Source organism: Trachypithecus francoisi, unplaced genomic scaffold (assembly GCF_009764315.1).
Source record: "Trachypithecus francoisi isolate TF-2019V2 unplaced genomic scaffold, Tfra_2.0 Contig00196, whole genome shotgun sequence".
Taxonomy (NCBI): Eukaryota; Metazoa; Chordata; class Mammalia; order Primates; family Cercopithecidae; genus Trachypithecus; species Trachypithecus francoisi.
In genome coordinates, this window is record NW_022680504.1 from 112,126 (window position 1) to 138,147 (window position 26,022).

Sequence of the window (26,022 nt, forward strand, 5' to 3'; positions counted from 1 at the left end):
GTGGCCGGGCGCGGTGGCTCAAGCCTGTAATCCCAGCACTTTGGGAGGCCAAGACGGGCGGATCACGAGGTCAGGAGATCGAGACCATCCTGGCTAACACGGTGAAACCCCGTCTCTACTAAAAAATACAAAAAACTAGCCGGGCGAGTTGGCGGGTGCCTATAGTCCCAGCTACTCAGGAGGCTGAGGCAGGAGACCCGGGAGGCGGAGCTTGCAGTCAGTGGAGATCGCGCCACTGCACTCCAGCCTGGGCGACAGAGCGAGACTCCGTCTCAAAAAAAAAAAAAAAAAACCCTACTTTTTTTTTTTTTTTTTTTGAGACGGAGTCTCGCTCTGTCGCCCAGGCTGGAGTGCAGTGGCTGGATCCCAGCTCACTGCAAGCTCCGCCTCCCGGGTTTATGCCATTCTCCTGCCTCAGCCTCCCGAGTAGCTGGGACTACAGGCGCCCACCACCTCACCCGGCTGGTTTTTTATATGTTTTTTAGTAGAGACGGGGTTTCACCGTGTTAGCCAGGATGTCTCGATCTCCTGACCTTGTGATCCGCCCGTCTCGGCCTCCCAAAGTGCTGGGATTACAGACTTGAGCCACCGCACCCGGCCTGGGTTTTTTTTTTTTTTTTTTTAAAAAAGGAGGAAAATTGGAAAATACAGGTAAGCAAAATTCAATCAGTTTTATGTGTATAGTGGAATCACACTATGTGACCTCTTTTGTCTCCTGCTTCTTCCCAGTACTGTATCTTGGCCTTCTTTCTGGTAGTAAGCACACTCCTCGACCATCTGTGTAGTGGCTGCTTGGCAACCCATTGTGTGAATTGGACATTCTTTATTTAACCAGGTGCCATGGTGGGACAGAGTGGTTTCGAGATTTTTTTTTTTCCTTGAGACAGGGTCTTACTCTGTTGCTCAGGCTAGAGTGTGGTGGTACTATCACAGCTCACTGCAGCTTCGACCTCCTGGGCTCCAGTGATTCTCGCTGAAGTGATTCTCAAGCGTCAGCCTCCTGAGTAGCTGAGACTACAGGTGTACACCAACATCCCTGACTAATTTTTGTATTTTTTGTAGAGATGGGGTTTCATCATGGTGCCCAGGCTAGTCTCCAACTCCTGGGCTCAAGCGATCTGCCCAACTTGGCCTCTAGAGTGCTGGGATTGTAGGCGTGAGCCCTGTGCCTGGCTATTTCCAGATTTTTTGAAGGCTGTTTCCAATTAGCCAATACATAATCACTGTGAGCCCTGTTGAATTTTTGCAGTAGTTCCTAGAGGTGGGATTTCTGGGTTGAGGATCTGTGTGTAATTGCCTGTGGTCCTCCAAAAAGATCCTATGGTCTGTCCTCTGCCAGAGTCTTTGGTTCTGCTCACCTTGCAGTGCCCGGTCTACTCTGGATCTTATTACTAACCTGGCTGAATTAGTTCAGGTGGTATCTCATTATTGTTTACTAGGCATTTCTTTGATTCTAGGAGTGGGAATATTTTCCTGATGTTAACTGGCAAGGCCAGAGCTTCTGAGTACGGTCCCAGAAGTCATAAACTGTTTCTTTCCCCACCAGCATGTCTGTACTTCATCTGCAAAGCTTTGGAGAAGGATTGCCGGTACAGCAAAGGACTGGTCCTCAAGGAGAAAATTTTTGAGGAGCAGCCTTGTCTCCGGAAGGACTCTCTCAGAATGTTCCTCAAATGGTAAGTCCTGCCTCTTCCCATGCCATGTGTGCACGCTCTCCTGTGTGGCTGGTGAGGGTCAGGAGCACGTCACATTTTCCCCTCAGGTCCATGGATGGAGCCCCTGTGCTCTGGGGCTTCATGCCCTGCTGTAGCCCCTCATCTAGTGAACTGACCTTGGGCTGCCTTGTTTATCACCCACCTGTACCTAATCTTGGCAAGGCCTCCTCAGGCTGCCTGCTGCCCACCTCTCCTGCTGCCCTGCCAGCTTTCAGTGTTTGCTAGCTCTCCTCTGGATGCTTGGGGCAGCCTGCTGCCCAGCTTGCCTCCTGCCTTTCCCCTCCCAGGATTTTATTCCCAGTGCTGCCCGAGATCAGTGTCCCAAACATGCTTCTGATCATGTACTACCCCTGCCTTGCCTCTAGGACACAGCCTGTGCTCAGTTGCTTTGCCAAAGAGGTTCTTTGCAGCCTGACCCCTTAGTTCTCCCACCTCACCTCCTGCTTTTTCCCTCCCAGACTCCTTTTGTTAAGGCTGCGCCAAGTCCCTTGCAGTTTCCAGGTGTGGTTCCATTGTGTGGCATCCTATCTTCTCACCCTGGCTCCCACTGCGCTCTAAACTGTCGTGCCATCTTCCCACCTCTCCACCTGTCCTGCCATTGCCCCTCCTTTGCCAGGTGTCCTCCCACAGGCACACTTCTGAAGTGACCCAACAATACCTGCTCCTCTTGCCCAGACTGTCCTGATGCCTGCCAGCAGGGCTACACCTAAGAGCTGCTCGCTTACGAACTTATCTGTTTCTCAGGTCACCTCTCTGTTGCTTTCTGAGCTTTAGCTACCCTTCCCCTGAGCTCTCCAGCCCAGCCAACTCCTCCTGCCCTCTGGTCTTCCTTGGCCCTGGAACACACCTGTAGGGGTTGATTAGTAGTGATTTATCTTGGCGTCTATCCCCTGTGAGCCTGTCCTTCTCCTGAGGGAACTACATGTTGGCAGAGGTAGGAACTGAGGGAACATCTGTCATGAGGGAGCTAACCTTCGTGAGGGAGACAGATGAGAAGCACATGAAACAGATAAATTCCTGAGTAGTTCTGCAATGTAACCCTGCTGGGAAGCACCAGGACAGTGGGCAGGAGGGCAGGTGATGCTGGGTCACCTCAGAAGTGTCTCTGTGGGAGGACACCTAGGGCCTCCCAGCCCCTGCCCTTTCTTTATTTTTGGGTCATGATACACTTTGGTGAGCTTCACTTGTCCGATGACTTTTTGTTGGCATGGGCAGTATAGGATAGTTAAATTCTTTAAAGATTTTCTAATAATAGTTGAGAGAAAGATTTTATTTTTCTGTGGCTTTTCAGATATTATTTTGATACTGTTAATACATATGAAAACCCTTTCGCTGCCCAGTTTTGAATTGTCAAAGGAACAAAGAATATTAGTCATTTCTAGTGTATGTGGTGTTAAGAAGGCTATTTACTGCCCTCCCCAGGCCAGACTTAAGTGGTTACTTTATTTATAGGAAGAAACAATACACATTAAAAGGTATTAACCTAAATGCATTTTTGTGTGTAAAATTTCAGCCTCGGTTCTAGTTTGTAACATCGTAATTTCTCCCTGTCTCACATGCTTTTAGTGACATGTCGATTCATGATGTTTCGGTGAGTGCAGCTGAGACGAAGGCGATTGTAGATGAGGCCTTGGGGCTGCGAAAAAAGAGGCAAGCGCTGATTGTGCGGGAGAAGGAGCCGGACCTGAAACTTGTGCAACCCATTCCTTTCTTGACGTAGGTTGTCTAGCGTCTCTGGGAGTGCTGGGTCGGCCAGTAGGCCCTGGTGTGGGATACTGCCCTGCACAGGAGGGAGAGACTTTGAGGCTTGATCCTGGGTTGGTGGTATGGATAGGGGCTGGGTGCACAGTGGCCAAATGGTTGGAGGTGCATGCTTGCTTCATTATTAAGAAACAGGTCAGCTCTCTCTCAAGTACATCCAGTCTCAGTCCCTTTTTGCTGTTGCTGTTCTTGACCCCAGCAACCTGCCACATTCCTGTAAGGCCTTTCTCAGCCTGTCCCATCTAGGAGGGGAATGGAAACTAACATTTGCCAAGCACTTGCCAGGAGGAAACTGATGCTCAGAGCGGTTCAATGGGGAGCCCAGAGACAATCCCAGGTCTGGGCTTCCCTGCTCTCAAGTCCATATTTTCCCTGTAGGGCCACGTGGGGAGCCCTGTTAGATGGGCTCAATATAGTCCTTGCCAGCCCCATGATGTGAGAGTCTCTCTCTCTCCAGGAAGGGCAAATTGGTATTGGCAGTTCCCTGGAGTTGGGGTAGTTTAGTCCCTTAGCTAGCTCTGGAATTCAATTTCTGTATTTAAAATTCTGACATTGAATCGTTAAGTTTAGCATGACTTAGCAGTAGTGTTCCATTTCTACTCCCCACCCACTACCTCCACCCCGTCTGCTTACTCTGAGGGAGCTCTGGCCTGGATCAGACTGACCTGACCTGGGTCCAATCCTGGCACTCCTAATGCTATGAATTGGATGACTCTAGGGACATTAGGAGCCACTCCCTAGCAATGGGGAGAGCAACATCTCTCTCATAGGGTTGTCATGATAATGACATAAAATGTGTAGGGCTAGCACAGAGGCAGCACATAGCACCCACTCAGGAAGGGCTGGCTCTGATGTGTATTATTATGACTGTCTGTGAGTTTCAGCATGTGGAATTTCCCAGAAATATTTCCATACCCGAGCACCGAGATGGCCAGGAAGAAAGGGCTGTTCTTCAGGCTGCTCTAGGACTCCTGTCTGGTGCCCTTTCTTGTATTTTGTCAGCTGAATTAGGGTCTTTCTCCCATCTGAGTGTGTGCTCCCCAACTACAGAGGGTTGGGGTTTTGGAAGGGCCCTGGGGTGCCTCCCTGTTACAGTGAAGGAGGAAAAGGCCTGAGAACACTACAAGGGATTGCAGCTATGTGACTGGAGAGCAGAGGGCTGGGAACTGGCACTGTGGCCACCCTCCATGGTGTAGTGGGAGGGCTAAGTGGAAGCAGGAGGGAGTTACGCTTAGTAGTTAAATTTGGGATTTGGTCATTAAAGGAAGAGTGTAGATTCCCTCTCTGGTAGCAGAGGACATGATGCTTTTATAGTAATCTCTATCTATTCTAGGGGTCAGCAAAACTTTTCCTTTAAAGAGCCAGATAGTAAACATACTAGCCTTTGTCAGCCATGTACAATTTATGTTGTATATTCTTTTCTTCTTTTTCTTTTCTTTTTTTTTTTTAAACAATTTTTTAAAAATGTGAAAACCAGCCGGGCATGGTGACTCATGCCTATAATCCCAGTACTTTGGGAGGCTGAGGCCAGAGGATCAAGAGTTCAAGTCCAGCCTGGGCAACATAGTGTGAGTCAAGAGTTCAAAACCAGCCTGGGCAACATAGTGAGACCTCATCTCTACAAAAAATAAACAAAATTAGCCAGATATGGTGGCACACACCTGTAGTTCCAGCTACTTGGGAGACTGAAAGGGGAGGATTGCTTGAACGTGGGAAGTCAAGGCTGCAGTGAGCCATGATGGCACCACTGCACTCCAGCCTGGGTGACAGAGCAAGACCCCCATCTCAAAGAAAAAGAAAAAAAAAAGAAAAAGAAAAAAAAAATGTGCTGCAGGGCACAGTTTACCACCCCTGGTTTCCTCAGTGCCTAGTAGGCATGAGCAACAGCAAGGCACGAGTAAGGGAAATGGTGTATTTAAGGCATTTGACACAACCCAGCCAGTGAGCAAATTCTTCCTGTCTAAATGTAACATTAACTGAAGGCAGGAAAAAGAAGAAATTCCTTGTAGCCCTGGGAGCCTCCATTGTTTAGATTCTGGATTTTGAAGCACTGTCTTTTTTTTTCCTTTTTCTTTCTTTTTTTTGTTTTTTTTGTTTTTTTGTTTTTTTTTGAGACAGAGTCTCGCTGTGTCGCCCAGGCTGGAGTGCAGTGGCGTGATCTCGGCTCACTGCAAGGTCTGCCTCCCGGGTTCATGCCGTTCTCCTGCCTCAGCCTCCCATGTAACTGGGACTACAGGTGCCCACCACCACGCCCAGCTAATTTTTTTAATTTTTAGTAGAGGTGGGGTCTCATGGTGTTAGCTAGGATGGTCTCGATCTCCTGACCTTGTGATCCGCCCGCCTTGGCCTCCTAAAGTGCTGGGATTACAGGTGTGAGCCACTGTGCCCATCGAGCACTGTCCTTTTTTTTCTTGAGACAGGGACTCGCTCTGTTGCCCAGGCTGGAGTGCAGTGGTGCGATCTTGGCTCCCTGCAACTTCTGCCTCCCAGGTTCAAGCGATTCTCCTACCTCAGCCTCCCAAGTAATCGGAATTACAGACATGCGCCACCATGCCTAGCTAATTTTTGGTATTTCTAGTAGAAACGGGATTTCACCATGTTGGTCAGGCTGGTCTCGAACTCCTGACCTTAGGTGATCTACCTGCCTCGGCCTCTCAAAATGTTGGGAGTACAGGCATGAACCACCGTGCCCAGCCTGAAGCACTGCTCTTTTATTCCTTTCTCAACACTTCCTGGATGCCGACTCTGTGCAGAGGACTGTGCTCTGTGCTAGGGGCGCAGTGTGGCGGGGCCTGGTCCCTTGCTACAAGTGATCCTGGGGGTTGTCAGTTACCCAGAGAAAGGAGCACGTGCCTCAAGCTGATAAGGGCTGTGAGGAGAGAAGCACAGTGCTGGAGGGCCTCTGAACAAGGTTCGTGCTGCTCTAGGGGTTGGGGAAGGCTGGGTGGTGGAGCTGCGGTCTGACCGAGGCACAGGCATTGGCTAGGCAGAGGGCTATGCTGTGTGAGGGTATGTTGCATCTGGGCAGAGGGAAGCCAGCCCAAAGGCCCAGTGGGATGTGAGAGTGTGATTTTGTTTAAGGAACTGAAAGAGAGCTAACGTAACAGGAGTGCAGGGGGTGGTGTGAGACGAAGCCGTGCAGCACCATGAGGCCAGGCTGAGCAGTTGGTCTTTAGCCTGAGGCATTAGAAGCAATTAATGGATGGATAAATGGATACATCGTAGCATACCACACAGCATAGTAGACAACACACAACCTTGAACCCAACACAGAACACACAACACGGAATGTGAAATACGAAACACAATATAACACACCATACCATACCACAGCAAAACACACAACAGTCTCCTGTTGCCATCCAGCAGGCTCCAGCCCGTTTGGTAAATCCACTGAGATGCTGCTCCCAACGGGCCCTGCCCGTGGTCCAAGTTCTTATAGACCATGTCCCTGTTGGCAGTCCCTAACAGGCTCTCTGCATGAAACAGATTAGTGGCAGCAGAGAAGTTCCACAAGTGTTTTAAAGACTTGACCTTCCTGGGGAGGAGTTTTTGAAGTGAGTCAATGGATTTCATACATGCCTCATTGAGTCTGAAAGTGCCTCAGGCCAAGATGCTTATGGGGCGTCTGCTGCAGTGAGTGCAGTTGGATGCCAGGTCCCTGGTCCAGCTTTGGCTGCTGCACCTTCAGTTCAGCTGTGTTAGATTCAAGATTTCATCAGTTATGACAGTGATGAAACCTTGATCACCTCCCCCACCCCCATGGAGGTGGTAGCTCCAGGAGCAGCTCTGCTGCTTCTGTGCAGGCAGGCCATTTTCCCCTATGCTTGGAGTATTCCTCTGACAGGGTGGTGATCAGGTGTTGTGGCCCTCTCCCTGTAGCTGGAAGTGCCTCGGAGAGAGCTTGCTGGCCATGTACAATCATCTCACCACCTGCGAGCCCCCACGTCCCAGCCTTGGCAAGCGGATTGATTTGTCGGACTACCAGGACCCCAGCCAGCCTCTTGCATCCTCTGTGGTGGTAACGCCAGTTAATGTGATCCAGCCAAGCGCTGTCAGCACCAGCCCAGCTGTGGCTGTCGCTGAGCCTGTGGTCTCCTACACCTCTGTGGCTACAACCAGCTTCCCACTGCACAGTCCTGGTCTGTTGGAGACAGGCGCTCCTATGGGTAAGCAGGCCCCCTGAATTTGGCTTCTGGAGAGACCCCGTTTACTGAGCCCAGCAGGAATGAGACTGTTGGGGAGCCCTGCCTCTTTAGAGAGAAGGGTCATGCTGACACTCATGACTCAAGTGGAAGTGAGAGCCCCCACCCCTAGAGGAGGCTCTCAGCCTGCTCACAGTGCCACTACCTGTCAGGGCCGTTTCAGCTCTGAAGCCCCTGCAGTGAGGGGGACGGGGGATCAGGGTGCGGCTCCTGCTCCTTGATAGTTCCCCCAGGACCGTTTAGTGCCTTGGCTGCCACATTCTGGCATGAAGGTCGCTCTTACTCACTCGTAACATGGAAGCTAGCAGAGGTCCCCTCTGCTGGTCCTGCTCTCTTGCTGGTGGTGTACCTCCTGAGTTCTTTGATCTTAGAAAACAAAGTCAGCAAAGTCACCAACCACCGTATGTTTTATTGATTTTTATTATTACTAGAGTTGTCAGAAGTTTTTGACAAAAGCTCCGAGCCTTTTTTGGATTTCTATGTCACTGAAAAAAAAATCAGGTAGATACAGAAGTTTCTGAATAAACATGCACGTGGTTGTCTCTTTTTTACTTAATCATACATGACATTCTTCTGTTGCCATATAGTTCACACTGTTTTTTTGCTCTTATCATATTGCTGAGTGCTCAGAGGGTCCTGGGTAGGGTCAGAGCCACTCACTCTCTCTGTTCTGGGTATATCAGGTGAGACCCCAAAGTTCAGCCGACCAGTGAGGGGATGGGAGGGTAAGGGTGTTGCTTGCTTTGTAACTGTGGAAAGTAATCTTGAAATCTGGCTTGTGGGTCCTGTGAAGTCAAGAAAGGTGTGAGAGGTAAGGGGCTTCAGATTAATTTTACTTGGGATTCTTTGTTGTTGAAGAAGAGATGGAACATTTTTTGAAGGTCGAAGAGTTTAATGCTAGTAGATTTATAAAAGAGGGAGATTGATGTGTCTGTATGGTGCATTTTTTTCACCCCTGCCACCGTGTAAGATTTTAATTTGCATTCTTTGTGAAGGTGATATTTCTGGGGGAGATAAGTCCAAGAAAGGGGTAAAACGGAAGAAGATTTCAGAAGAGAGTGGAGAAACAGCAAAACGGCGGTCTGCCCGTGTCCGAAACACCAAGTGCAAAAAAGAAGAGAAAGTAGACTTCCAGGAGCTTCTGATGAAGTTCTTGCCGTCCAGGTACTGTGTATTTTTTCTGATTGTCAGAAACAAACCCACAAACCTCCAGCGTACACCATCAATAACATTTCTCATTCCATTGCCACCCTCTTTTCTGATCTCCTCCTTTGTGTTCCCATAACATCTGTGCAGATGTCTGAAGTACAAATCTCACTGGAGTGGGATCTTGGATTTTTCTCGCCTCTCCCCACCTCTGAAATTCCTGAAGGCAGGAGCTTTGACTTGTTCATCTTTTGAGAGCTAGAAGGAACATAGTCATGTCCCTGTGTATTTACGAGACATCTAATTGTTGCTGGGAGGCAGAGGGGTACTGTGCCCTGAAAACCCCATGCAGATGCAGATGCCCTGAAAACCCCATGGAGGGGAGCTTCCCTTCTGCTTTCAGGGAGTCTGTGTCTACTTGATTTGCTCCAGGCTCAGCAAGATTCCCCTGCATTCTGAGAAGGTAGAGGAGGAGCTTGTCAAGTATTCCTGGGTCTCACTCATTCTTAGTGCTTCTCAGGAGCCTAGGGAACAAGCACGTACCAGGTTCCCCAGAGCTGGGAGGGACTTGGTCCCCAGTGCTTCTTACTTAGGTTTTCACCAGTCCTTCTGCTTTTTGTCCTTGCCTGCTCACCTCCTTTAGAGGCTTTAGGGTCCTCAATTTCTGAGCCTTCCTGGAGTTTATGGTACCAGTGGATTGGTTTCTTAATACTCCGCTTCCTCCTCCCTTTGCTGAGTGGAGAGGCCTCTCTCGGCAGACACCATTCTTCATTTGCACTGGACCATCTGCCTTCTAACAGTTGTCTGGTACATTTTGTCTGCTGGGGCGTCCTCGCCTATCTTCTGGCTTTGTGAGTTTATGCCTTTTTTATTCCTTCATTGTTACTGGAATGGAGTTTGGGAGCTAACCATGTGTGTTCAATATGCCATCTTTAAACAGGAGTTAAACTAGCAGTGGTTCTTTCCCATGATAGTTTATTTCAGTGGAACCAACATCAAAGTGGTGAAGGAGAAGCCAGAAGCTTTAGGTGGATTGTAAATTTATTTTACAGCAAGATTCCTAATTTTCTTAATTTGTTATCTTTCTGAGGTGAAGGTGAAATGCTTAGAAATAATGATTGTTCTCAGTACTTGATGCAGGACCAAAGTGGGGCTACAGTGCTTTCTGATGAATTTTTCTTAAGGGGTAATACCAGAAGAAAGTTTCCCTTTGGAAGAGCTGCAGGATTGATTGTTCTTTGGTTGATGGTGCCAAGAGATTTGAGTGACCCTATATTCCCCTTAGCCCTGCTTTTTACTCCAAGGTCTTGTTCCCCTGTCCCATTTACCTGGAATGGTTTCGACTTTCTTTTTTATCTTTGTTTTAGTTGTTGGTTTCCTTTGTGATTTAGTGTGCTCCTTTGTTTTTTATTTTTGTTAGAGATGGGGTCTTGCCCTGTCACCTAGGCTGAAGTACAGTGGCACAATCATAGCTCATTGTGGCCTTGAACTCCTGGGCTCAAGGGATCCTCCTGAATAGCTGGGACTACAGGTGCACGCCACTATGCCCAGCTAATTTTATTTCTTGTTTTTTGTAGAGATGAGGCCTTGCTATATTGCCCAGGCTGATCTTGAACTCCTGGCCTCAAGCCATCCTCCTGCCTCCACCTCCCAAAATGTTGAGATTACAGGCTTGAGCAACCACACTCAACTTAGTGTCTGCTTCTTTGAATGGTCAAAGCAAGAGCAACATGGTCGCTTGCCTGATGGAGTCGCCCTGGGAGTGTGTGCAATACGTGAATGAAGACATTCACAAGTGCCCTGAGTGTTTATGCTGCAGGGGTTCTGGGCTGAGGGAACATTATAAGGTTGGCTGAAATGGGTCCTTGGGAGGAGTGCCTGCCAGGAGAGGTGTCTCCAGTCCCAAGACTGGGCCCACCCACATCTTTGTGAGGAGCTATGGAAGGACCAAGTTCAGATGGGTCCTCCAAACTCCCACCTATCTATCTACTTTCCACCTTACTTGTTGGGCTCCCATGAGGCCCTAGAACACACAGGTACTCTTCTGGCCTGTGCCTTTGTACCTGTTCTTGTCCCGCATCTTTGCATTGCCAGTCCTTCTCCTCCTCCAGTGGCAGCGTGAACATCATCCCCTCTCAAAGGCTTTGTCTGACCTTGCTCTCTAAAGCAGAGCCCTTTTGACCCAGAGTCTCAAGTACTCTGTTGTGAGGTGGTACTTATTTAGGTTAGTTTTGTGTACCTGCTGATTGGCTGTGTCTCTTTAGAGGGTAAGCTTACTGCAGGCAGGATCTACCACATTTAGGGCTGCTGTATTCAGTGCCTAGCACAGTGCCTGGCACATAGCTGGTGCTCGGTAATCGTCTGTTGATGAGATGAGTGAACAAGACAGGATACAGACCAAATGCTAGCTCATAAAGCCCTGGAGAGAGGCAGAGCCTACGGGAGGCCTGGGTTCTGAACCCCACCACCCACTTATTTTAGCTGCCTTCTTCCTGGCTCAGATTTGGTTTCTCTAACAGGAAGAGTTCAGATGCTTGTGTCAGAACGTGTGTTGTGACTTTATGATTTTGGCATGTTACATGCAGGTTAAGAAAGCTGGACCCTGAGGAGGAAGATGATTCCTTTAATAACTATGAAGTCCAGTCAGAAGCCAAACTGGAAAGCTTCCCAAGCATTGGGCCTCATAGACTGTCATTTGACTCAGCCACGTTCATGGAATCTGGTAGGAATTGAGCAGTGTGACCATTCACTTTGGGAATTCTTCTTCCCACTATCCTATAACCTGCTTATGTTTTGTTCTGTGAGAATGGTTCTGGGGTGTTTTTTCATGTGGCCAAGAGTCTGCCTGGATTAGTCTTGGACCTGAGCCCTGTGGTCAACTTGGAGGTCTTCTGAAATGTCTAGACTCGTACTTGCTGTGCTTTCTTGTGGCTAAATTCATAGGCTTCGCTTTGCAAATTGAATGTGTATAAGCACACTTGTTGAGTGTGTATCAGTATATAACTGCTGAGTGAGATTAGTGCACATGGCAGCACTTGGAGGTCTGCCCTTTTGATGTCCACCTTAGATACGAAGATTCAGAGAGGCTCAATCATAGCTGCTGAGGGCTGGAGCCAGGCATTGAACCCAGTAGCCTGATCTCAGCACCACAACGTGGTATCATGTCCACCTGGATCAGATGGTAGAGGGAGGGAACGGTCTTTACTGTCCCAAAGAAAATGGGAGATCCTGGCATGAAAGGTCCTCTTTGTTCAAGTCAGGTTGTTCTTGCTCCCTGGGCAGAAAAGCAGGACGTGCATGAGTTCCTGCTGGAGAACCTAACCAACGGGGGCATCCTGGAGCTGATGATGCGCTACCTAAAAGGCATGGGCCACAAGTTCTTGCTAAGGTGGCCTCCAGGCCTGGCGGAGGTCGTGCTCAGCGTCTACCACAGCTGGAGGAGGCACAGCACCAGCCTGCCCAACCCGCTGCTGAGGGACTGCAGCAACAAGCACATCAAGGTTGGGGGGAGCCTCTCAAGGGCTGGTATTGAACTGGGACCAGGGCATGGGGACAGGGATCTTGCATGGGTGTGGGGCTGCTGTTGTGTTTGGCTGCATCTACTTGTGGGCCTGGAACCTGGGCTTTTTGTGGGTGTTGAAGCCGGAAGTCACTGAACCGGGTTTGTGCCTAGAAAGCTCCCTGATGGCTGAGTGGAGGATACACTTGCGGGTGAGAGGGGGGCCCAGGGGGCCGTCAGAAGGCTGCTGTCATGCCAGGTGAACAGTGGCTGAGATCCAGTGGTAATAGTGGGATGCTGGATTGTGGTTGCAGAGCTGGACATGGGATGTGTGAGGGAATGAGAGTCATGAGAAGGGCTTCTCGGGTTGTGTACTGAGTCAGAGGAAGGCTTGCCAGGAGAAGCTGGAGGAAAGGGAAACATTTGGTTTATTTGAGATGGCAGGGACTGTGACTGAGGCTTTTGTTGTTGTTGTTTGAGACAGGGTCTTGCTCTGTTGCCCAGGCTGGAGTGCAGTGATGCAGTCACAGCTCACTGCAGCCTCAATTTCCTGGGCTCGGGTAATCCTCCCACCTCAACCTCCTGAGTAGCCGGGAGTACAGCCTTACACCACCACACCCGGTTATAGTCCCAGCTACTCGGGAGGCTGAGGCAGGAGAATGGTGTGAACCTAGGAAGGGGAGCTTGCAGTGAGCCAAGATGGTGCCACTGCACTCCAGCCTGAGTGAGAGTGCGAGACTCCATCTCAAAAAATATATATATTTGTTTTGTTTTTTAGAGATGGAGGTCTCACTATGTTATGATGTCAAGACATAACAGGCCATAAATGGCCTGTGACTATTTTTAACAGATGATAAAACAGCAGAAACTAAATAGGGTGCTTAGAGAAGCGTTGGGGGCCTCCAGCAGTAGGGGCTGAGCCTCACTGAGCCTTGTCTTCCTGCTGCATTCCACACCCCAGCCTCCTCCACTTGGTGCCTCCTAGAGCTTAAGGGAACACAAGGTGCTCTGGCCCCATACTCCTGTTGGAGATGGGACACTGAATGCTGAAGCAGGAGCACTAGAAACATTCAGGGATGCCTGGTGGTCTTTCTGACTTGAGACCACAGGAGGTAGAGGAGCTTGTAGGTCAGCCATCCCTTGCTGGGCATCCTCCACTAGGATACCTCGGGACTACCTCCTGGCAACTTCTGCCCACCAGGCCATGCTCCCCTGGAGCAGTTGTGAAACAGCGGGAGGAACCAGGGCTTTGATCCCCAGGCAAAGCAGGCTGATGGTAACTTTCCAGCTGTGCCCACTGGGCAAGTGCCTTCTCATTGCTGAGCCTCAGCTTCCTCAAGTGCCCTGGGAATGGTATACCAGCAGCCCAGAACCTTTTTTTTGAGACTGAGTCTTGCTCGTCGCCCAGGCTGGAGTGCAGTGGCGCGATCTTGGCTCACTGCAAGCTCCCCCTCCCGGGTTCACACCGTTCTCCTGCCTCAGCCTCCGAAGCCGCTGGGACTACAGGCACCCGCCACCACGCCTGGCTAATTTTTTTTTTTTTTAGATTTTTAGTAGAGACAGGGTTTCACCGTGTTAACCAGGATGGTCTCGATCTCCTGACCTCGTGATCCACCTACCTCGGCCTCCCAAAATACTGGGATTGCAGGCATGAGCCACCGTGCCCAGCCAGCTGCCCAAAACTTTTAAGGGTTGAATTCTGTAATTTGGATGCAGTGTCTGGCCCAGCACTTGGCAGGTGACAGGGTTGCCTCTTCAACAGGACAAGAACTCTGAAGACAGGTCTCCTGGTCCCTCCCAAGTCTTGTCCCAACTGTACATCCATGTGGCTCTTTTTATGTCCTGAAGAGTGGTCACTGATTATCACTTATGAAATGGCAAGTGAATAGAAAGAATTATATTTTTTATCAAAAAGTAAAATTTAGTTTTGTTTCCTTCCACTGCCCCCTACCCCCAACACTGAAGAGGCTTTGTGATACTGTTCTTGACCTTCCTATGCCTGTCCTGTAGGACATGATGCTGATGTCTCTCTCCTGCATGGAGCTTCAGCTGGACCAGTGGCTGCTGACCAAAGGCAGAAGCTCTGCAGGTAGGCGGCATTATGTGTTCTGTGGCCAGGCTAATTTCTGAACCCCCCAGCAGCTGGGAGAAAGCCGAAGTGGGGAGACTGAGTCATGGTATTTAGACTTACATTTATAGTAGGCACATTTTTTGGGTTGGCTTGTCAGGGTCCCAGGGAAATCTCCTGGATACTCAATAAGTGGTTAGCAGGAGCTAAACCCCCAGAGGGAGCCACCAATCTGCTTTTGCTGTGAGATAGAAGGAAGTGGGATCTCAGTTTTGGTGTGACTGTTCACTGCAGTGCTTTATGTAGCTTCAGTAATTTTTCTGGTGCTATGGGTTGTTGTTGTTGTTGTTTTTTGAGACAGGGTCTTGCTCTGTCACCCAGGCTGGCGTGCGGTGGCACGATCTCGGCTCACTGCAACCTCTGTCTCCCAGGCTCAAGCGATTCTCCCACATCAGCCTCCCGAGGAGCTGGGACTACAAGCGTGTTCCACCATGCCCAGCTAATTTTTGTATTTTTTGGCAGAGATGGGGTTTCACCATGTTGACCAGGCTGGCCTTGAACTCCTGACCTCAAGTGATCCACCTGCCTCAGCCTCCCAAAGTGCTGGGATTACAGGCATGAGCCACTGGACCCAGCTTCATTCTGACTTTTAAACCACCACCTGGTGGAATGTAGATATGCTCAATGCTGTCTGTAAAATTGCTTCCCCTTGCCCCTGACTCTCAGAGGGGTCTCTGCATATCTTTGACTTAACTGGTCCAACCTCTCTGATGCCTGCCACTCAGGGAGCTGTAGGGCTCTGAGGGGCCCAGGGTGCCCCTGGAGATAGGGTGGGTGTGGTTAGGGCCGAGGGCAACTTCTGAGAAGCAGAAGGGCATTAGGATGCTACACATGAAGTTGACTCGTTGACCTCATGGTTTTTAGTGTCTCCTCGGAACTCCCCTGCTGGTATGGTGAATGGCAGATTTGGACCTGACTTCCCAGGAACCCACTGCCTTGGTGACCTCCTACAGCTGTCGTTTGCCTCATCCCAGCGCGACCTGTTCGAGGATGGTTGGCTGGAGTTTGTGGTCCGTGTTTACTGGCTGAAGGCTCGCTTCCTGGCGCTGCAGGTTGGTTCCATGGTCAGCTGCTTGGGGAGTATGCCCTGACACCCAGCAGGATGGGCAGAAAACTGACCATGTTGGGGTGTGTGTGTGTGTGTGTGTGTGTGTGTGGGCGTGCATGTGTACATGCATAGCACCTGCCTGGGCACTGGGCTTGGCATGAGAAAGTGCGACACAGTGGGGAATTCTCAGCATCTCAGACTTCCAAGCTTGATACCAGTCTGTAAAGCTCTTCAGCATAACCACAGAGCTCTGGAAGGCATTTGCTCTGCCTCTGCCTCCTCCACTCAAGATTGCCTTGGCATCTTGACTCTTTGCTTATGTTTTCCTGAGAGAGCCTGAGCAAATGAATAAACAGATACAGAGCTTTCTAGAAGGGAATTATTCACCTGTTTTGTGAGAGTTCTGGGAAAGCTTCTCTTCAGAGCCTGGTCTGGAAGGCTGGGATGGATTGGCTGTTACCTAGCACCTTGCACATGGTGGTACTGGTACACTGTGGTAGAATGAGTCAAGAGATTACCAGGGCCCTGTCAGCAACCATTTAGTCTAAAGGAAGCAACACTGTTTGATGTGAAGAACACTAGTTCTGGAATTAGGACAGGCCTAGCTCCTAACTCTGGCTCTGCTCAAGTGTCCTCAGTGTTTTCATCTGCAACATGGGGTTTATGATATCTCTCCTCACAGAGTTGATAGGGACCGTTCGTTCAGTCAACAAGTATTTATTGAGCCTGAGCTACATGCCAGGACCTTCTTAGGGATTACAGTAGTAATTGGTAAAAACCCCACCCTCATGGCCTCCACAGTCTAGTGAGATCAGAGGTGTAAGGCATCTGGCACATCATAGTCAATCTTATGCTTCGGTCCCCTGACCTGTTTTTCTTCTAACCAGGGAGACATGGAGCAGGCCCTGGAGAACTATGACATCTGCACAGAAATGCTCCAGAGTTCCACCGCCATCCAGGTGGAGGCAGGGGCTGGGCGAAGAGACGTTGTCATCCGGCTACCCAACCTCCATAACGACTCTGTGGTTTCCCTGGAGGAGGTGAGTGAGAATTTTTGTTTGTTTGTTTGTTTTTTTCCCATAGATGAAGTTTCACTCTTGTCACCTAGACTGGAATGTAATGGGGTTCAATCTCGGCTCACTGCAACCTTTGCCTCCGGGGTTCAAGGGATTCTCCTGCCTCAGCCTCCCGAGTAGCTGGGATTACAGGTGCCTGCCACCATGCCTGGCTAATTTTTTATATTTTTAGTAGAGACGGGGTTTCACCATGCTGGCCAGGCTGGTCTTGAATTCTGACCTCAGGTGATCCACCCACCTTGGCCTCCCGAAGTGCTAGGATTACAGGTGTGAGCCACTGTGCCCGGCTGAAAGTTTTTTTATTTTTTATTATTATTATTATTATTATTTTATTTTTTTATTTTTTATGTTTTGAGACGGAATCTTGCTCTGTCACCCAGGCTGGAGTGCAGTGGCATGATCTCAGCTCACTGCAAGCTCTGCCTCCTGGGTTTATGCCATTCTCCTGCCTCAGCCTCCCAATTAGCTGGGACTACAGGCGCCCGCCACCTCGCCCAGCTAGTTTTTTGTATTTTTAGTAGAGATGGGGTTTCACCGTGTTAGCCAGGATGGTCTCGATCTCCTGACCTCGTGATCCTCCTGCCTTGGCCTCCCAAAGTGCTGGGATTACAGGCTTGAGCCACCGCGCCCGGCCTGAAAGTTTTTAAATGGTGTTTCTTAGTCAAAGATTTCTTGTGATTTGGCATAGTTAGCCCAGGGTTGACCTGTTTCTGAGGAACAAGAGAGCTTCCCACATGCTGAGCGGGGCCCCCTGCTGGGAAGACAGAAGAGGCCAGGGAAAGGCTGCTCTAGTACACTGGGGCACTGTAGATCCCTGGTGAAAAGCAGGTATGGGAGTTCTCACCAGCACTATTTAGAAGCAGTCATTGGCCAGGCACGGTGGCTCAAGCCTGTAATCCCAGCACTTTGGGAGTCCGAGACGGGCGGATCATGAGGTCAGGGGATCGAGACTATCCTGGCTAAGATGGTGAAACCCCGTCTCTACTAAAAAATACAAAAAAAAAACTAGCTGGGCGAGGTGGCGGGCGCCTGTGGTCCCAGCTACATGGGAGGCTGAGGCAGGAGAATGGCGTAAACCCGGGAGGCGGAGGTTGCAATGAGCTGAGATCCGGCCACTGCACTCCAGCCCGGGCGACAGCGCGCGACTCCGTCTCAAAAAAAAAAAAAAAAAAAAAAAAAAAGAAGCAGTCATTGGTCTGCTCTCCTGGCTATGTGTGGCAGCCATCCCAGTGGAACTGGAAGGAAATACCAGCTGGAGCAGACCAGTATTGGACTGGCCATGGGGTTGGGTCAGCAGTGTGTGGCCTATATGCCAGGTTCCACCCAGGTGCCACTTTATTCATTGTGCAGTTTCAGACCCTGCTACAGTTCTGTATCTGTGAAATGTCCACACTGGCTGAATGTGGCCTTCAGACTCTCCTAGAGTTGTTTCAGGGACAAGTACAGGTACAGGGCTGTCTACATGCTAGGGCTTCATCAGGTCATGCGTGTAGTGTATGACAACCTCTGGTCCAGGCTTGCTGAGTCGCTGACAGCCTGATGTTCCGTGGTTCTGCAAGACTGGTTCACTGACCTGTGACAAGGCTGTCCAGCTGTCTTGGCGGGTGCTTCCTGGAACTCCTTTGCTTCTGGGTAGTTTTTGGTTTTTGATGTGCTTGTTTTTTAAAGAGTTGGATGCCTTGCCATTAATAGAAATACTTTTAACACATACATTTAGTGTAAACACTGATGTATGAAGGAGGAGTCTAATTTTTGGGGGGCTGGAACATAGTCTAATTTTTATTCTCCTCATCCAGTTCTGATAAAAACAAACACTGGCCAGATTCAGTGGGGCAGGGGCTGAGGGGTTTACCCTCATACAGCATTGCTGGGCCTTTTTCAGATTGATAAGAACCTGAAGTCGCTGGAGCGGTGCCAGTCCCTGGAGGAGATTCAGCGACTGTACGAAGCAGGTGACTACAAGGCTGTTGTGCATCTGCTCCGCCCCACTTTGTGCACCAGTGGGTTTGACCGGGCCAAACACCTGGAGTTTATGACTTCCATTCCTGAGAGGCCAGCCCAGCTGCTTCTACTGCAGGTGTGTGCTGCCAGTGTCCGTCACACCCACTTGCACCTTCTCTCCTTGCTTGTTTGTGTTTATTCTCTGGAGGCTCTGTGGTAGGCTCGCTTCCTGGCGCTGCATGTTTACAGGCATGAGCCACTGGGCCCAGCTTCATTCTGACTTTTAAACCACCACCTGGTGGAATGTAGATATGCTCAGTGCTGTCTGTAAAATTGCTTCCCTTTGCCCCTGACTCTCAGGGGGGTCTCTGCATATCTTTGTCTTAACTGGTCCAACCTCTCTGATGCCTGCCACTCAGGGAGCTGTAGGGCTCTGAGGGGTCCAGGGTGCCCCTGGAGATAGGGTGGGTGTGATTAGGGTCAAGGGCAACCTCTGAGAAGCATAGCATATGTGTTCTTAAGAACACATAGCTAGAAGAGAGTGGATATCAACACCACTAAGTCCCCAGGAAGATGTTAGTCAGAAGATACGGTCAAGACTAGCGGAAAGTTAGAACCAAGGAGTGCAGGTTCTAGGGTTCTGCGTGGCTCAGGGTGATCCCCACACTTGACTCAGAACTTCTGCATGGCAGAGGAGGAAGGAAGAATGGTCGGGTCATCATCTGTCCATCTACTTGTTTATTCATCCATCTCGTTTTGTATTGTTTTTTAAGGTAAATAATAAAAGTGGCTAAAATATCTGTACAGTGTGAAGAATCAAGATAAAATAAAGACCCATGTAGCTGAAGAAAAATAACACTAGCCTTATGTTTGAAGCCTCATGTGCCCTCCTGAATCCTTCTGTGTTTCTTTTCCTCAGGAGGTAAACTCTCACCAAGAGCCTGCCAGGGAGCTGGCAGCTGCTGGGTGCTGGGCAGTTATTCAACCTCTCTGAGCTCAGTTCCTCATTTCTAGGATGGGGATGACCAGTGTCCTTAGCTCAGAGTCCTGTTGTAGGGATTACACAAGTTAATGTGTGTTGGCACCATGCCTGTCACTAGCAGGTGCTGTGGAGGTACTGCTGTCATCGTTGCCACCATCCTCAGGAGGGTTGAGTTGGCACCGAGATAAACATGGAAGATAATACGCAAAATATGCTTAGTGGCATTGAGTCCTGGTCCCTTATGCTTCATCTTACTAATCACTTGTGTTTTTTATCTTATTGGGTACTTCCCTTTCAATTTGGAAAGAGTCCAGTCTTCTCCCAGGTTTTTTGCACAGATTCCACAAAGCATTTTAATCATTAACATTCTTGAACTGGGAAATAGTTAAGAGGTGCGACTGTGGGAACAAATGGAAGCACATCAGTCCTGGGGAAAGGGGAAGAAACAGTTGGTTTGGGGAAGCAGAAGGGAGAAGAGGGTGGAGGGAAGGAGGCTCCAGCTCCTGGCAGAGGAGGTCAGTTGGGCCCAAGCCAAGATCAGGGGATGAGATGTGTGTGACCTCAGTTACCTGGCAGGCTGCAAGATGGCCCAGCATGGCTATGTGTGGGAGGGACAGCCAGTGTACCAAGAAGGGTGCTGGGATGAAGAAAGCGGGGAGAGGCCAGTGTACTCTGCCTCCATAGGATGCCCTCAGTGCTCAAATGTGGTCTTGCTCTTACTGTCTTCTAGAACAGCTGGATGTGGCAGGATACCCCATTGATGGGGCAGGAGCTGCTGCTTGGGCAGGCACTGAACTGTGATAAGGGCTGTGCTTGAGGTCTGGGCCGAGTGCTGTGGAAACGCCTGCTTTTTGTGAATTAAGGACTCCAGATTATTGCTCAGTTTCATATTGAGAGTCTTTTCTTATTGATTTGAAGTGCTTTTTGTATATTAAAGATAGTAATCTTTTTCTCAACAGATCTTGCAAATATTTTTTTCCCAATTGTTTGCTTTTAAATTGCCGAGAAGTTTTGAATTTTTATGCTGTCAAATCTTTTGATGTTTTCATACATGTGTGATTTTGTTCATTGCTCATTGTGGTTTTTGTTCCTGTGCTTAGACAGTCTTTCCAAGAGTGGAGAAATATTCATCTACTTCTTTCTTTCTTTCTTTATTTTTTGAGACAAGAGTCTGGCTCTGTCGCCCAGGCTGGAGTGCAGTGGTGCAATCTCAGCTCACTGCAAGCTCCACCTCCCGGGTTCACGCCATTCTCCTGCCTCAGCCTCCTGAGTAGTTGGGACTACAGGCGCCCACCACCACGCCCAGCTAATTTTTTGTATTTTTAGTAGTGATGGGGTTTCATTGTGTTAGCCAGAATGGTCTGGATCTCCTGACCTTGTGATCCGCCCGCCTTGGCCTCCCAAAGTGCTGGGATTACAGGCTTGAGCCACCGTGCCTGGCCTTCATCCACTTATTCTACATACATAGCTTGAGCTTTTATGGGGTGCCTGGCACTGGGCCAAGAGGAAGGCTGGTCCATGTTCTGGAGGGGAGGCTGACAAGAGACCCATCAACAGAGAGATAAAAAGAGTATTTGCTTTTGTTTTATTCCTGCAGAGTTAATGTTTTATGTTTTGCATTTAACTTGCTTCATTTAGCTTTTCTCAAGCGGGGCAGTGAACTTGCAGTCTTCTGTAGGTGTATGGTGGCGCTTTCTCCCAGTGGGCAAGCTGCCTATTATGTTCTTCAGTCTAATTGGATAGTTTGTGTCTTGTTGAGTTGATTCTTAGTCCTTAATGTTTTTGGTTGCTATATTGAGCAGAATCTTCTTGTTGTTCATTATCTTTTCCATGTATTCCTACGTTGCTGGCTCATAGGAACCCTATTGATTTTTCGTGTTTGAGTCTGGGTGCTTCACTGAGTTCCCATTATCGCTTGTTTTCTGTCTGACTTGTTTGATTGTGTTTGGGTAGATGATTGTGTTGCCCCCAGTCGATGGTAATTTGGTCCCCTCATTCGTTGGTGTTCTACTTTTTTGCTTCTTTCTGGCCTTGAGCCCTGGAGATTATGTCATATTTTAGAGCACCATTAGCAGGTCCTTGTCTTGTCCCTGACTTTCACAATGACTCTGGTTGCATTTAATAGTCTTTATCATGCTGGAAAATAATCCTCTGGCTTTCACATGTTGGGTGTTTTGACCAGGAGGCATCAGCTCAGGCTTTGGGCCCCCACATCAGCACCCTGTAGGCACCCTCGAACCCCAGTGGCCTCCTGGTAAAGGGTGCTGGCTTTCTCTAATGAAACACGGGCCCCATTTTCCTGGCAATTAGGATTTATAAATTGGGGGAGGTTTTGTTCTGTGTTCAAATACTACACCACATTCCAAAGGCAGTTTCAGGTATTTCTGACCCCACACCTGTTGGTCTCATCTCAGAGAGTGGCAGCTGCATGTCTCAAGGTTGGGAGGAGCCGCTGCCAGGCCTGGGCTGTGGCGAGGTTAGAGCCCAGTGGGGCACCGGGCAGCACGTGCTTCCTGCAGGTGTAACAAGCAGCCCACCAGATCTGTGAATTCACAGACAGACTGTGTTTCCCCATGCACCAGCACAGTGATGAAAGAGAGATCCCAGGCATTTAAATAGGTTGTATTCTAGGTCAAAAAAAAAAAAAAGGAGCTTTGCAAAAAGCAATGGCTTCCTTCCAAAGAGAAGCTTTTAAAATAGAAGTAACAGTTCAGTGTGGTGTTCTCAGAATTCTTCCATGTGCCAGGCACTGTGCTGAGTGTAATATGCACATCATCTCATTTAAGGCCCACAGTGCCGCTGAGTGGATGATGTGGTGGCTGAGGCTCATATGGCTTACACATTGGCCCCATCAGGGCACCTGGGGAGGAGGGACCTGATAGAATGATGACTTTAGCGTTGCCTGGCCAGTTGCCTCTGTTGTGGCCTTGGCTCAGGCCCTCCTCCACTGAGATAGTCCCTCCCTGGCAGTCTGCCCCTTCCTTGCTGAACCCACTCCAGAGCCCTGGCACTGGATGGGCACAGTGGCTCTGAGGAGAGCTGACAGGTGTAGGGGTCCCTGTCTCACCTTGGCTGGCTCTGCAGCCTCATTCCCAGCGTCCCTGCTTTATAAATGGGGAAGGTGAGGTGCAGAGGTGAAGCCTTTCTGAAAGCTCCGTGAGTGGTGATATTCTCTGCTGCCATTGCCCACAGGCCATCAGACTGCCCTTCCAGGTACCTCTGGGTTGCATGGGGCCTATGCTGTGCTGGGGCTCGTACTTCCCTTTCTTTTGCCGCCCCTCATCTGTTTTCCTTCAGTTGTCCCTCCTCAGGCCTTGGGCCCAGATGTGCTGAGCTCACCGTGCACTTCATCTGGCTTCTTGCTGTACTAGGACTCCTTGCTCCGGCTGAAGGACTATCGGCAGTGTTTTGAGTGTTCCGATGTGGCTCTGAATGAGGCCGTCCAGCAGATGGTGAACTCAAGTGAGGCTGCAGCCAAGGAGGAGTGGGTGGCCACAGTGACCCAACTGCTGATGGGTATCGAGCAGGCCCTCTCTGCGGACAGCAGTGGCAGCATCATGAAGGAATCATCCTCCACCACTGGCCTCGTGCGGCTCACCAACAACCTCATCCAGGTAACCCCTGGCTCCTTCTCACCCTGCCCTGCCCCAGTAGGTATGTCTCTCTGACATCCCTCTTCTTCAGTAGTTAAGCTTTCATTGCTAATTAGGCACCCAAAGGGGACATGATGGCTTCTTTGGCTGGAACTTTCGGGATCTGAGGAGGGGTTTGTGTGCAGGCTGCAGACCTTCCTGGGGCTGGTTGGATCTGGGGATTGGAGACTATGTAGCACTTGGTGCCACAGGGTTCTTCCAGACCATCCATCCCAGAAGGGAAGAAATAACCTCACAGGGAGGCCCTGGTCTGCCTGCAGCGAGTCAGAGGCAGAATGGGAGCCAGAGCGTAGGCCGTGATGGCTCCAGCATCCCATGCCGTCCTGGCACTTCCAACTAAGGAGTGGTCACAGCACCTTGCGTTGTCCAGGAAGGCTTTAAGGCAGAGAATCTTCCTGTGAAGCACTCTGGGCTGTCTCCTCAATTCCCGCTCAGACCTTCAGCAAGTCCTGCCAAATCTATATCCTCACCCCTCCAGCCTTTGTTTCTCCCTCTGTCTTCATATTTCTGCAGTAGTCCAGACCACTGCTACTCTTGCTTGAGCTGCAGCAGCACACTCGCCGCAGTCTCCTCTGCTCCTTCCAGCCACTGTCCAACCACAAAGGCACCTTTCCAAAATAGATGTGAACGTGCTCCCCCCTCACTTAAAACCCTTCATGGTCCCTCCAGGTTGTGTGTCACCTAAGGCACACTGAGCCCCAGGCCTGTCTCTCCCCCTGGTCTTGTGCTCCCTTGGCTGCAGCCCTCCTGGGCTACCCTCTGAGGTCCCTGCCTGCATGCCTGTCCTCTGCCCCCACTCCTTGCCCTCCCTGAGTGTTGGACACACCACAGCCACACACCTGGAAACTTTTAAAACGCTCTCCCCTGTCTGCCCCACCCCTCCTCTGTGAGCTATTGTGGCTGCATCTGTTCTCATTGCAGCAGCCATACTGACGCTTTGCACTTGTATAGCTTGCCCATTGCTCTCTTCTCTCTGGGCTCTCAGCTCCCCCATGCCCTGTTCACAGGATGCAGCACATGGTAGGTACTGAGGGTATCAGTAACTGCATGTAGCATGGAGGGTGGTGTGACTCTATCTTTGGACATTATGGGCCTCTGTCCGATGACATGTTGAGGATCTGCTAGATTACAGTGCGCACATCAGAACAGTGGGGGTGGCAGGTAGCATGTACCAGCTCCCCAAGAGACCTCCTGCCTCCCTTCAGTCTGCCCTGAAGGCTTACCCTGCTGTGACACTTCTACTGTCTCCCACCCCTCACCGTCAGGTCATTGACTGCAGCATGGCCGTGCAGGAGGAGGCTAAGGAGCCCCATGTCTCTTCAGTGCTGCCCTGGATCATTCTACACCGGATCATCTGGCAGGAGGAAGACACCTTCCACTCTCTGTGCCACCAGCAGCAGCTCCAAAACCCAGCGGAGGAAGGTGCACAGGCAGTGGGTGCAGTGGGGCTGAGCTCTGACTCCCATGTCCTTGCCCCTGTCCTCTGCCCAAGGGTCCTGGACCTTATCCAGATGTTGTGAGTGGGGCTTCATCCACTCAATCCAAGGATTTTGCTTGCGCCTGGACAGAGGCAGAAGTGTTCTTGGTTCTTCCTTAAGGGAGCTTACTGTGCAGTGGGCACAGGAGTCCTGGGTGTGTGAACATTGCATGTTTGGTGCAGGTGGCAGCATGGAGGGAGTGACAAAAGGTTACTACTTATGAGGAATGCTGACACTGCTCCAGGAGGCTGACACTGCTCCAGGAGGCCTTGTACCCACTAGCTCCTTTAATCCCCATGACACCCCAAGGGATGGTAAGCCGAGGGCAGCGTGGAGCGAGCACAGGTTCCACATCCCAACTGTCACTTCTTAGATGTGTGACCTTGGGCAAGTCATATAACCTCAGCCTCTATTTCCACATACCCGTATTGGGAATAATAGTATCTACCTCAGAAAGTTGTTCTGAGGATGAAATGAAATAATAAAGCCATGAATCACCATGGTGAGTCAATGCCTGGCTCATGGTGAGTGCTGAGTGATGAGAATCCAGGGAGGGCCTGCCCTAGACCCTTAATGGAGATGGCCCTGGATCCATGGTCAGTGCAATGGTAGAAAATGTGCTGGATTGAAGAAACGACAGTACAACAGCTAAATGACACTTAAAGGAAAGATCACCTATAATCTTATCAGATAGATCTTTTTTTTTCTTTTTCCATTTTTTGTTTTCTTGCATTTGCTGTCCAGACTTGGCCTAATGCACATCTAGTTTGTGTGCAGTTGTTATAATAGTATGTATCTATTGATGCTTGTATTCAACTAGCTTAAAATTGTTTATTGAAGATTTTTCCTCAATAATTTGTAAAACAAGAAAAAGTGGAAAGGAAAGAGTCACCCCTATTCCAACTGCTCAGAGAAAACCAGAGTTAACATGGTTTTTCTCCTTCCCCTCACACTTTCTCTATAATTTTATTCACTGCTCAAAAGTTCATCACCTGCTGACGACATGTCAGGGCTCTGTGAATAGGATACCTCTGGCCTTGACAGGTTTGTGGTGGTGGGAGACAGATCAACTATCTAACAGTATCAGGCTGGTGTGGTGGACTGAGAGGAGGGCACCTGATGCTGCCCATGGGTGTGGGTGTGGGTTGAGTTGAGCCCTGATGGAAGAGCAGGGGCAGAGGAAGACACTGGGGAGGCAGAGTGGGGCCAGGGACTGAGCAAGCCTTAGACAGGAGACCTGGGGCATGGGGATTGGATAGGGGAGGAGGGGCCAGATTGCAAAAGGCTTTTATTCTCTGTTTTGTAAGGCCGTTGCTCCATTTTGCCCCATTGTTTTCATCATGCTGATGAGAGGTGCATGCTCTGTTGAACCATCCCCGCTGCTGAACCC

At 49.8% G+C, this 26,022-nt stretch overlaps 1 protein-coding gene across 1 annotated transcript in view; it reads left to right on the forward strand.

The window, feature by feature from the left end:
• The window catches only part of CABIN1 (calcineurin binding protein 1), a 167,750-nt gene that overhangs the window by 35,538 nt on the left and 106,190 nt on the right, over positions 1-26,022 (forward strand). Inside the window, 12 exon segments of the mRNA XM_033199874.1 lie at positions 1,547-1,676; positions 3,282-3,431; positions 7,359-7,645; positions 8,677-8,845; positions 11,413-11,549; positions 12,110-12,327; positions 14,337-14,415; positions 15,319-15,506; positions 16,390-16,542; positions 18,461-18,655; positions 22,873-23,115; positions 24,420-24,576. Coding sequence (XP_033055765.1) covers positions 1,547-1,676; positions 3,282-3,431; positions 7,359-7,645; positions 8,677-8,845; positions 11,413-11,549; positions 12,110-12,327; positions 14,337-14,415; positions 15,319-15,506; positions 16,390-16,542; positions 18,461-18,655; positions 22,873-23,115; positions 24,420-24,576 — 2,106 coding nt within the window.